The 13,097-nt window shown below is 36.3% G+C and overlaps 1 protein-coding gene across 1 annotated transcript; it reads right to left on the bottom strand.

Moving 5' to 3' along the window:
• Positions 1 to 901: 901 nt before the first annotated feature.
• On the bottom strand, positions 902 to 6,530 carry LOC137745901 (uncharacterized). The gene is made up of 12 exons (XM_068485938.1): positions 6,356 to 6,530; positions 6,201 to 6,268; positions 6,005 to 6,102; positions 5,770 to 5,821; positions 5,531 to 5,623; positions 4,866 to 4,976; positions 4,344 to 4,686; positions 3,598 to 4,106; positions 2,466 to 2,575; positions 2,220 to 2,278; positions 1,932 to 2,119; positions 902 to 1,385 (listed from the first exon to the last, which is right to left on the bottom strand). The coding sequence occupies exons 3-12, from the start codon at positions 6,088 to 6,090 to the stop codon at positions 1,197 to 1,199; spliced, it is 1,740 nt and encodes a 579-aa protein (XP_068342039.1). The 5' UTR covers positions 6,091 to 6,102; positions 6,201 to 6,268; positions 6,356 to 6,530; the 3' UTR covers positions 902 to 1,196.
• Between the last annotated feature and the right edge of the window lie 6,567 nt (positions 6,531 to 13,097).

The following is a 13,097-nucleotide window of genomic DNA, read 5'->3' as shown; positions in this document are numbered from 1 at the left end:
TTAGAGTTTCTGAACCCAATTCCCTAAAATAAAATAAAATAAAATGGCGTTGACTCTTTAAAAAATGTGCACAACTTTAGTTCATTGGTTTTAAATGTTGGGACCCATGATCGTCTTCTAGTATTCAGCTTACAAGAATTTCAAAATTTTCGGTTGTTGGCTACTGAATTTTACATTCGTTTTCAATTGTTTGCTAATGAATTCTTACATATTTTTCGGTTTGCTGCTGCTAAATCATAGGACTGGATTTCTAATTTTAGGTTGTTTGCTACTAAATTATGGGACTTCTGTCAGCATAAAGCAACCAAAGATTTTTGAGATTTTTGAGATTTTGACTACTGATTTGTTATATTAGTTTTCGTTTGCTTGTTAGTCAATTGATTGCGGAGGACTAATATTTTGCGAATTTTTTGGTGGTTGACTACTGAACTGTTGCATAATTTTCAGTTGGTTGCTATCTAATACTGTATCTTATGATGCCTCAATAGTTGTTTATTTCTTTTATTTTGGTTGAAAGAAATCTAGGCCTTGAGATCTTAAGCCGATCTTCACAGACAAAACTATTCGAACATGAGCTTTATCAAAATAATGACTTCATAGGTCTAGACCAAGACTCGAGTTTGCCAATAAGAGTTCCAAAAAAGGAAAAAGAAAAAGAGGACAACTTATTTCTCTGCTAACACAATACATAATTCGAGTTCAAGTTGGATTACGTTTCAACCATTTATGCTTCATTTGTTATTCGTGAGCAAGTCTTGAATAAGAAAAACAACTTATATGATACGAGCTCATAGTCATATAACTTCATATGCCAATAAAACAAGAACATATAGACAAAAAAAACTTACACATTTTTAGTTCATAGACACGGGACATCACCGTGACAATGTACCCGTACTATGCAACTGTGCAAGTCCTCCTGAATAAGTACAACCAATGCCCTAAGTCTTGGAAAAATTTAAACCTTGATTAATAATACTAATGCTTCAAAAGCATTCCTGCATAAAAGCCTTTTGACAATCTGTTTCTGTCCTTGTGAGGAAACCAAACCATCTTAATTTCTTGGTTCAACATTTGCATACAAATAATTATACTAAAATGTACAAAAGACTTTACATTTTGATTCTATCTTCCTCTTTTATTTGACGTACGGTTATGCGACACAGACATTTACATATGCAATTGTCTCCTCAAAGTCAGAGGGACTCTGCAAACTGGGGAGCCTCCAAGTCAAGCTCTTGTCTCATGACACAGTTCATAAGCCAGTCACTGCTAAAAGTCCATATCCCCTTCTCTACGGCCAACGATACTTTTTCCATGTCTTCCTCGCATGCCACAAAGATTGTTTTTGAAGCTTCGTTTACTTTCTCCAATTCACCAATAATCTGTAGTTTCATCCAGTAATCAGTGGCAGGCTATGATTATATATATACATATCAAAGTGAACTATTAAGAAATAATTTACGTAGAATTTCTGTTCAAGAAAAATCAGTTTATAGGTTCATATCCCCACGGCATTGTAGATAATAATCGATTCAAAGAGTTACAATCATCAAAATCCACAACCATGCTTCTGATAACCAGTAAAGATCAAGCACGATGAACCTAACACTGGTCATACAATGAGTTCTGAGCAGTAAAATGAAGGTGGGAACATACACAACATGTTATGTTGAAGTTGCAGATATCATGCTCAACCTTCTGTACACATTCGAGAAACTAAAGATAATATCGTGCAGGTTTGTAAAACATGCATTTTCCTAAAGCACATTGTGCCGATTTGGTAGATATCATTTTCTGAAAATGGAATTTATAAGCATGACATACAAAATGCACGATGTCATTCCCCTAAAGCATTACAGAATGTTTGCACTTTCAATGATAGGCATGCACGCTTAAACAATGCTCAGATTGATCAGTAAAGAGCTTACATTTCCACCAGCAGACCTTACAATGGAAGACAACATCCTAGCAGGAGGTTGAACACAAGCTGCTATGCATACATTATAGCCTTTGAACAAGCCTCGGGGACTTGCCTTCGCTCTGAGAACTGCACTTCTCAACTCAGTTCCATATTTAAGTACGTATTCTTGATCATTCAATATGTAAGATGATTCATCTGCAAATGAGAAGCCCAACAAATGTTTTTCTTTTTTTGTCAACCCAGCAAAGGTTGAGTATCAGTAATAAAACAAAACCAAGTAGTCAATCTGACTCACCGACAAATCTTCCTTGACGAAAGCTTTCTTTCAACCAGGACGGACAAACCATCCAAGCCCTGCACAGCACAGAAAGCTCTATGAATAAATAATGACATAATCTGGACAGACAATTAATAAAGGTTGATGCTGTATAAAATACCACTAGCTGCTAAATCATTTAGAACGTAAAATGTAATAGATTTGTGCATCAGCAGTAGCAGCAGTGAAAGAATAAAGAGAACTTTTAGAAAGTTGACTACTAACCCTGAACAAAGAGCAGTACAGAAATTCAAAGTGGTTCTCACTTTCCCAGTGACAACATGTGTGCTTGTACTTCCATCAGATGTAATCACACCACCAAGGTCCTCAATTACCTATACATCAAACAAATACAAAAATCAACAAAACTCAAAATATTTATATGCAGTGAAGCGAAAAAGAACTAAATATCATTCCAAAAATATTGGACAGTGACACTAAAAGTAAAAAACCTTTATCAATATAGAAAGAAAAAGCAAATGAAATGAATGAAATTATCAAAATCAAAACAAATCAGGACGCCTTCTGATTTATATGACCAACAAGTTCAACTTTTCTAGTAAAATATTAGTGAGGACTATTGGAGATCGTATTCTTTCAGGAGAGAGTATCGAACCTAACCAATATGAATTCAAGTCATCTGTGCGGACTAGAGTAAATGAAAGTATGCATATGAAGGCTCGACACTACGGAATTGCTTTATGTACAACAACGTCAAAATTCCATCCATATAACCCATGGAATGGTACCATAAGAACCCTTAATACTATAATACTACATTTATGTTTTCAAGGAAAATGCATATCCAAACAGAGAGTATTTTTCCTTACAAAATTTGTAATACTAGTTAAACTTTTTGAAATCACTGTTCATTGATTCCAATAAGTCACGCTGACCTGATCATGGTGGGTACATTTTTTCCCAGACTGGCCAAGATTCACTCAAAATTGGACCATCTCCAAGGTCCAAGCTTAATCCATGATCAGGTCATGCATAGAAAGAAACCATTGAGCAAGATAGAACTGTATTCTATCAATCTCTAACTCTAAGATATTTAAAAACCCCTTACTAAAGTCAAAATCAAACAGATATCTACTAGGTCCATTCAGAAGCATCAGATTCTTCGCCCCACTTTTCTTGTACGTTGTTTTCAAAAGTAGAGAAGTACGATTGAATAAATCGCACATACAACACACAAATTATGCATGATAGGAATCATGTTGTGGTACCAAACTGCAGTTTGCAGATAGAATAAAATGGGATTTTTTATATCCCGAAAAATAAATGCTAAAATAAAATTTTGATATTTGCATCATTTTTTTATAGCTGACAATCATAAGTAATAAAATGAGCATACCTTTGTGAGATTAGCTTTCTTTCTATTGTCAGCAATATTCATCAACATGATTTTAAAGAATTCTGGCTGTGACTGAAACTCCTTCCTGACTAAAGTTTCTGATGTTATATTAATTAGTCCGCATTCTTCAGCAATATTTTCCTTGTGACTACTAGCCAGAAGATCTCTAGGATGATCTGCCACTAAGGATTTGCATTTGGAAGAAACTAAGGAGCATCCTTTCAGACAAGAATCACTTCCATCAGTTTCTGGAACTAAACTACAGTTAGACTCGGATTGGAAGCCAACCAGATGGCATCCCTTTACTTTTTTTGACTTCAATGAAGACGTTGAAGCTTCCCAGACCTTTCTCTTTGCACATGAAGGTTGTTTGGAACAAGGTAAGTGGGTTTCATCAGCATCAGTTCCAATATTGGATAATTCCGCACCACTGCTCAACATGCTGGGGTCCACTCTGGTGAGAGGAACTGAATCCCTGTAACGCTGCAATTTCTCCCAAGACCCATAACCTATAAAAACAGAGAGATTTTCAATTCTCATCGTGATAAAAGACGTAAGTTTCTTGTCAGTGGCTGAACATCGGTAGATTAGTGCTTGAAAGTAAAATACAGTCATTTTGATTAAGCATTGTCGTAATGGTTTGATCTATGCCAAGAAGATGTGCATTATGCATTCATATGCTGTCCAGACATTCCTTTTGTTTATAGTATAATTCAAAGAACTGGAATATGCGCAAATCTACCTACCTACAGACTGGTTATCTTCTCTTGGAAGGCCATCATTTACCAACGTTTCAGGCTGATAATTTTCACTTCTTGAAGACGTTTGATTTTTTGCATTCAGAGTATTGCGATTACCTCTAGAAAATTCCAGCACTTGGTTTCCCAAAGCAGCAGATGAATTTCCATTAGGCTTCAAGGAAACTCCCAACTTCAAAGAGTCTGAAGTATTCCCGGAAACATCCTGGTTAAGATGTAAAACCATGAGGGTTGAACCACCAGGAAAGCACAATGCTTTGCGGAAGTCAGCTTTAATAGGTAATCTGCAGCATCTACCTTTGGCGTCCACCTCGGCTATTGGTACAAAACCCTGCAATTTAATCAATTTCAGGACAGCTTCAAAATTGAAAATCAAATGAAGACCTTGACATATCTTAAGAGAAAACGAGTGAGAAAGCAGTTGTAGTTCATTTCCAAATACATTTATCAACAAAATAATACAATTACTTTTCCTGCTCTGGTCCTGAGGATTTATATCATCAAAATTACCTGTTTAAACCAAAACCCTTCAGATTCCTTGTCTCCCCAACAGAATATTGTACATATACCTACACTCTGAAGTCTCTTTCTCAACTCCATGAACAAGGAGCTACCAAATCCCTGGAATTACTAATTCATGTCAGATAACCAATAAAAGAAATTTCCACATAACCACACAAAATCCATCATAGTACTAAAAAGAGTGAACATGAGAAGAATATTAAAAGTCATATAAGTACAAGCCAAACAAATATGCAAAATATATGACACTAGAATAGAAAAAACTTCGCATGCTGCAATTACAACTCAGAACCCAAAATATTTCTAATTTTCAAGGATACTGAAAAACAGAATTTATGGATGTCCCCTCTCTCTTTGAAACAGCTGACTATAATCCCGCGTGCTTTGGAAGTTATTATAAGGACTTAATAACTGTGTATCTCTATCATATGTAAAAAGCTACAAAACTGAAAGAAAGGAGTATTTCATCAGGTGCTGGTACTATACTAAGAACCAGATAGTGTATTATTGGGGCAAGTGTGTTGTCATTCCTAAGATTGCAAACTTACCTCTCAGAGAAGCAGCATCCCAACACAACACAAACCCCTAATCTTAAGCCAAAAAAAAAAAAAAGTTCTAATGAGAACTAAAAAAAAGAAGAGAGGATAAAAGACCTTGCGTTGATAGTTAAAACTAACAGCAGCCAGAGGAATCTCAGCATATTGTGTGTCAGCAGGAACTATTTGGTAACTGATTGCAGCTATAACCTGCAAAAAGAAAACACAGGGCAAAAGAAGAAAAGTGACCAACAGTAATAGTTGGAACGAAAAAAAGTGAATTAGCATTTCCTTTCCATGCATTGTTAAGGACAAAAAAGGTCGGTTGATGAAAAGAAAGAACCTAGAAAACCTACCCCTTCAGAATCTGCCACAGACTGAGATTTATAAAACAAAGTGCAGTATTTCCTGTAGAGAGAACCTCAAAATGATCAAAAGCCAACTAGCAAACATATGGTTTATTAGTAATTAAATACTAACAAGCACCGATGCAATTTCATTTTATGATGTGAATATAAGGGATGAAAATGAAAAGGCACACAGCTAAGTAACTGTTTATTAACAAAAATAAAAGAAGTTTCATAATCTTACCCATTTGTAACAGATCTTTTTAAAAACATTGATTGCTTTCCAGTATTAGCAGCAAAATTCATAGCAGGAAGTTCCCTAATGTACATTTTCAGTACTTCCTACAAGTACAAACTCATATAAGTTCAATCCTTAGCCGAAACATAAAAATGCCCGGTCAATAAAACAAACAAGGGAAGAAATAGATTCATTCAATTACCTGGAGATAAGATTTTTGACGGCTATTGGCATCTTTGGGATTCACGAGCACGTACGAAAGATCACCCCCTAAATATATCCAGAAATAACATATAAACTCTGCCCAAATCTTACACCTCCAACTACAATTTTTTAAAATAAACCAATTTAATTTACCTCTCTCTTCAGATTCCAAATGCGCAGCAATACTACAATTGCCATTATTTCTTTCCACCTCTTTCCTCACTACCAAAAACAACAACCCAGTAAGTAAAAACCCCCGATAACTTAAATACGAATGGGTAAAAAATTAAAGACCTTTGTTTAGTATTTAAGAAACCCATATCCTTATTGTATTGGATACGGCAAAATGGTACCTGAGATGGTGACTTTGGCGCTTCTGGAGAGGGATATTTGGAGGGAGTTTGGGTCCGACTGACAACTGAAATTGTTAGCTTCGACTGTGACTTGGCAATTACCTGTCAATGACATTAACAAGCAATTAGAGTAAGTGAGAGAGAGGATGAATGAGATCGAATTTCTAGGGTTAGGGTTAGGGTTTGTTCTTACCGATTGGGATCGGGGGAGACGATGAAGCGGTCTTTCTTGGCGCCATAACAAAACGAAAGTATGGTTTTTTTATTTTTCAAGTGGAAGAGAAGGAGATGGTTTAAATAGGCGCGAAGAAGAAAAGATTTCAAGTAATTACTCACGAAGCTACGTGGTCCAATATATTTATGACACGTGTCGTTTTGAAGCTCTCCCTGTCTCCAAACACTTGCAATCCTCGTAACCAATCACTAAAGATCTCCCACTCAATTTCTCTCTTCTCCCTCTTCGTCAATCTGACAGCTGACCTCAATTCCCAACCTAAACATGTAATCTAGTTTAGGCCATCTCTAACTGAGAACTCGTTTTAGTCTTCTGAGCTTCTAAGATATTAATATTTTAATAAACAGTACATGATCATATTTTCATTCATCGTTTATTATTTAAAAACTGCAACTTAAATTCAAATCTAACGGCTAAGCGATGTTAGCTAGCCGTTGGATTTGAACCAAATTTTGTAAAATAGAAGTTATAGAAAAAAATAGAATTTAAAAAAATATATGAACCAAATTTTGTAAAATAGAAGTTATACGAAAAAAAATTGAATTAAAAAAAAAATATGAACTAAATTTTGTAAAATAGAAGTTATAGGAAAAAAATAGAATTTAAAAAAAATATGAAACAAATTTTGTAAAATAGAAGTTATAGGAAGTTATAGAAAAAAATAGAAAAAAAAGCTTTAAATTCATATAAAAAATTGAATACAACAGCTAGCTAACTCAGCTAGCCGTTGTATTCAAAATTTTCATATAACCGACACGATTGCAATCAATCAAAATTATTCCTGTGTAGCCGTTACTATTCGTGTTAGTTATAACCGACACTATTGCGATAAACAAAATTTTCTTGTCGGTTATATTCGACAGGAAATTCGACAGTTTTAAGCAAAATTCTGGCCAGCCCGGGGTTGGCTGGTTGGCTGGAAGGGGCCAACCCTTTGGCCCTTTCAGATTCCATGGGGCCCACGAGCCCTCTGGCTTAGCCCTTGGTTGGAGATTGTTTTCGGGCTATTTTCGGCCCACTGGACCATTCAGTTGGAGATAGTCTTATTATGTTTGGTCGATTTTAACCATATTTTAACCATACCTGTTAAGCTAACGGGTCATTTAAATTGTGAGACCATAATTTTTCAAGATTAGATTAAGTGAATTAGAATACAATTACCTAACAAGACTAGTCATGAACTAGATTAACGAGGCAGTGGTGTCACCATCACCCTGTTTCGGAGCAGTGGGCAAAGTTTGAGCGACTTTGCTGAGAATCACCATGCTTGTTCAACAAGATGCGAGGATATTATCCGATATGGAATAAGTCAGATCCTCTATATGTCTTAGAATTCCTATAATCTAGAAATTAGTGTGCGCCACAAGTAATCACACTTCTAAAATGGATGCAATATCTACTTCTAGAAGTCCTCTCGGATTCTCCTAGCTTATAACAAGGATTCTATTCTAAAAAAGTATCTCCCCGACTAGTAAGAATACGCCTATCTAGGGTTCATCTCGGGTAACGCATTTATTGCACTCTAATTCTCTCGCCCATTGCTTAAGTCTTATACTTGCTTACCAACTTGATCATCAGATAGCCTTTTGGCTAGCATATACACACACACCCCACCCTAGTGTTAAGCTTGCTCATGGTTGTTTGATGTTTTACAGGTTACTCGAATTTGTGCCTTCACCATCTATGGTGGTTGGTTCTCACAACTTATGCTTTCATTGAGAGTGAATTCATATTCCACTCGACCAAATCACTCTATCGTTATGGAAATCCCTTATGAGCAATCACTCTACGACCGTGTTGTCCCCCAGCAAGATGTCGACCTTGAGAATAATGGAATTTTTTCCATAGATCAGATATGGAAAACTCTAATAGAAGTATTTTTATCTTTGGAAGACATTTGAGAAAGCCCACTAACCAAAGAACCAACAAGATTGCTAACTTGAAAATGCGACTGAAAGACATTGAAGACAATGTCTCCCGTTAAAAAGCATCGGTCCAGGGAACGCCTACTCAGATTCTAACAAGAATTGTTGATTTGAGCCCAGACGCATAGCCCCAATAACATGCTCCTGAAACATGACGCAGAATGTCCAGAAGGCTTCAGGGTCTTCACCCAACACATCTGAATCCAAAATGTCTACACTATTCTATAGAACCAGACCACCATAAGAAGATAGAAGACTAAATACTACGTATTCCACCTTACTCCGAGAGGTATAGTCTTTGGATAATTATCCATTCTTAAGGGGAACAGGTTCCTTTTAGATACATAGTTAAAAGAAATTGTGGGACCATGATTTCTAAGGCTGGAGTAAGTGGAGTGGAATACGTTTACCTATAAAATTTGGTCATGGACTCAATAGCTTCGACCAAATCTGAATTAACGGAGCAGTGGTGTCGCCATCATCCTGTTCCGGAGCAGTGGTTGAAGTTCAATCGAGAGAATTACCATGCTTGTTCCACAAGATGTGAAGATCTGATTCGGTATAGAATCAACCAAATTCTCTATATGTATTGGAGTTCCCACAATATAGGAATTAGTGTGCACAACAAGTAATCATACTCCTAAAGAGGATGCAATATCTACTTCTAAATATCTTCTAGAATTCTCCTGGATTAGAATAAGGATTCTATCCTATGAAGATCTTTCTCCCGACTAGTATAAATACACTATTCTAGGGTTCGTCTCTGGCAATGCATTCATCGCACCCATATTCTATTACCCACTGCTTGAGTCTTATACTTGCTTACTAACTTGACTTTTTGAGAGCCTTTGGACTACACACATCCCTCTCGATCTTAGGCTTCTTCACGGTTGGTTGCTGTTTTATAGATTATTCGGATTTGTGCCTCCATATCCATGGCGTTGTGCGAGTTTAGTTCCAACACAAACTAACATGTTAAGATAACATGTTACTCAAATTGAACCCATTAAGCTAATGGGTCACCTGTTTCACCTATTAACATCAATTAATAATTTTTCTTTTATTTTGCATTCTTATACAAATTACACATGTTTAATCAAGATTTCAAGCATGGAGGTCCAACACATTTAGAAGTACCTAACACACAAAGTTAATAAGTCTTGCAATTGGCAATATAAATATGATAAAACATTGTAACCTAGAAAAAATGATAAAACCTTGTTAACTAACATTCTAACATCATATTAAGTAATAGTACTCCAACATCATTAATAATATATATTTACAATTTTCCAAATCAAATAATTAATAAAACTCCATAAGCATAAGGGACATAATTAATAAAACTCCAAAAGCACGAGGTTTGCAAAATATGATCAAGTAGCAGAGTTATAAATTGTGGGGCATGCTGTCTTCAACATCATAAAAACTGTATCACCCAATTAGATCTTCACTTCAAGGAAGAATGTAAAAAACATCACAATTCACAATCGAAATATGTATAGAAAAAAGGTGTAAAACATGAAAATACAGAAAGTACAATGCAACCATTTTATAATTCTCAAGAATTGAAGTAGTAAGGAATAGTTGCAAAAAAAGTAGGCTTAGAGAAAGGAATTAGAAAGATCCTCTGTTCATAATAGAAAATCTAAAAATATCTTTAAAAGAACAAGTGAAATTACATACCATTTAGAGCTACATTTTAAACCTAACTGTTAACCCGATCCAACCCGCCTGTTGAAATTAGCCTTTGGGTGGATGTTTAACAGGTCAAGTCGTTAACAGATGAACTCGTTAATCACCTGTTAAATAACATGTCATTATAGATCTTTCGGAACCCATTAACACTCATTTATTAAAGGTGTTTGTGTAATTTCAATAATGACAAAACATAATCGTCACTCATCACTCCTCAGTTCAAAGTTCCCCTTTCGACTGCGAGATGAAGCCATCCAGGATGAAAACCCCTCCCTTGACTACCTTGTCTACACGGTGACCGCTTCTTGGTCATCTACACCATCGACCGCTTCGGCATCAACCTCGTACACCCACCCAAGGTTCCCTTCCTCAAGCAACTTTCATTTCACGGTCCTCTTTCTTTCTGGAATTTTGTTTGAGAATCTCTCTCTCTCTCTCTCTCTCTCTCCCATCTTCTCAATCTCAATGGTCTTTTGTTGTTTCAGAAATTTGGGATTTTTCAATTTCCTTCTGGATTTATGTTTGTTCTGCCTTTAATTGAATATGTTTTTGTTGATCATCCTCGAAAACATGACTTGAGTTGCTCATATTTTTCTCTTTGCTTTCATGGGTCGATACTTAATTTTCCATATTCTTGAAAGTTCAATTTTTTTAATTTTTGTAGTTATAGATGTTGTTTTCTCTTTTTGGAAGTGACAATCTCAAGTTAATTTCAAAGATTAAGATGGTATGTAGCTTGAAGATGACCATGCTTCTACTCATTTTTTGCATAGCTTGCAATGGTTCATAAATTAATTTGATGGTGAAATTATTTCTTGGAATATGATTGTTGCTGGTTATGTGCAAAATGATTGGTTGTTGTGTTTCTGCATCTTTAGGGGGTGTAGTTAAACTTGGATTTAAAAGGATTTTTAAAAGACTTTAAAATCCTAATATAGTCAACCAATGGATTTTAAAGGATTTTTAGAATCCATGTAAATCTAGGTGTAGTCAATGAAGATTTTATATAGTCGGTTTTAAAATCCATCCAATTCTAGATATATTAAAAAATTAAAGATTTTGCAGGATTTCATTAAGTTGCAGATTTTGTGGGTTAAGATTTTTCAGGATTTCAATAAGTTGTTAGATGTATTTGACAATTAAAATTCAACGATACAAAATCTATCAAAATCCATAGAAATTTGTTATATGAATCTTCTCAAATTTTCCAAAATCAATATGGATTTTGTAGAAGTCTATACAATCCTATGAAATCCATTAATTATCAAAATCTATTAAAATCCTCTCAAATCCAAGTTTGAGTACACCTTCCCTTAGATTCAAGGCAATTTTAAGTAGTATGGATTTTTATGGTGGTGAAATTTTCTTCCTCTTTATTGTTTGCATGAATAACATTCTTGGAGATTTTTATTTTTTAGTACCATTTTGATTGAATCCAATTACCATTGTTTATGATTCTTGCTGGTTTCATTTGGAATTGGTGCAAGCATTGAGTTATAACTGGCTATTATTTTTTGTTATTCATCGTTGGCTTTCGTTTATTGACACACCCCGACCGCCACGTGACGGCCAGCATGCCCTGATTTCGGTCGGGGTGTGTCAGTTTGGTATCAGAGCTCGAAGACCTAATGCAGTCCGGAAGAAACGACACTACAAAAACACACCCCAAAGGTGGTCCAAAACTTGCCAACAAAATCCAAAAACAACCACACAATGAAATAACCACATTAGGGGTGAAAAATTGTCACATCCTGGCCTGGGGCAGATCACTTCCCGGGCCCGCTCCACCACCATAGCACGATATTGTCCGCTTTGGGCTTACCATTCCCTCACGGTTTTGTTTTTGGGAACTCACGAGCAACTTCCCAGTGGGTCACCCATCATGGGATTGCTCTAGCCCCTTTCTCGCTTAACTTCGAAGTTCCTACGAAACCCGAAGCCAGTGAGCTCCCAAAAGGCCTCGCACTAGGTAGAGATGGGAATATATATTTAAGGATCACTTCCTGGGCGATGTGGGATGTCACAATCCACCCCTCTTAGGGGCCCGACGTCCTCGTCGGCACACCACGGCCAGGGTTAGGCTCTGATACCAATTGTCACATCCTGGCCCGAAGCGGATCACTTCCCAGGCCCGCTCCACCACCGTAGCACGATATTGTCCGCTTTGGGCTTACCATTCCCTCACGGTTTTGTTTTTGGGAACTCACGAGCAACTTCCCAGTGGGTCACCCATCATGGGATTGCTCTATCCCCTTTCTCGCTTAACTTCGGAGTTCCTACGAAACCCGAAGCCAGTGAGCTCCCAAAAGGCCTCGCACTAGGTAGAGATGGGAATATATATTTAAGGATCACTCCCTGGGCGATGTGGGATGTCACATTTATGGTTCATGCGTATGAATATTGATGAAGAGGACATTGAAATTATATAAATGTCAACAATGAATTTAAGTGATACGCAAGGTACAACAATTGCAATAAGTCTTTCAAAGAGGAAAACAAAAGGCATACGAGTGGGTAAGAAATGTCAAAGGAGATCTCATATTTGGACTTTGTTTGATGAATTGCTTGTTGGTCATGGTAATAAACAACATGAGAAATGTAAAACATGTGGGATAGTTTATGCATATGATAATAATGGTGGGACAAAAATCATGTTCATGTAATAAAAAACATCAATATGATAT

The sequence above is a fragment of the Pyrus communis genome, chromosome 9 (genome assembly GCF_963583255.1).
Source record: "Pyrus communis chromosome 9, drPyrComm1.1, whole genome shotgun sequence".
Taxonomy (NCBI): domain Eukaryota; kingdom Viridiplantae; phylum Streptophyta; class Magnoliopsida; order Rosales; family Rosaceae; genus Pyrus; species Pyrus communis.
Note: the sequence above shows the minus strand (reverse complement) of the source record. Positions and strands in the feature narration are given on the sequence as shown.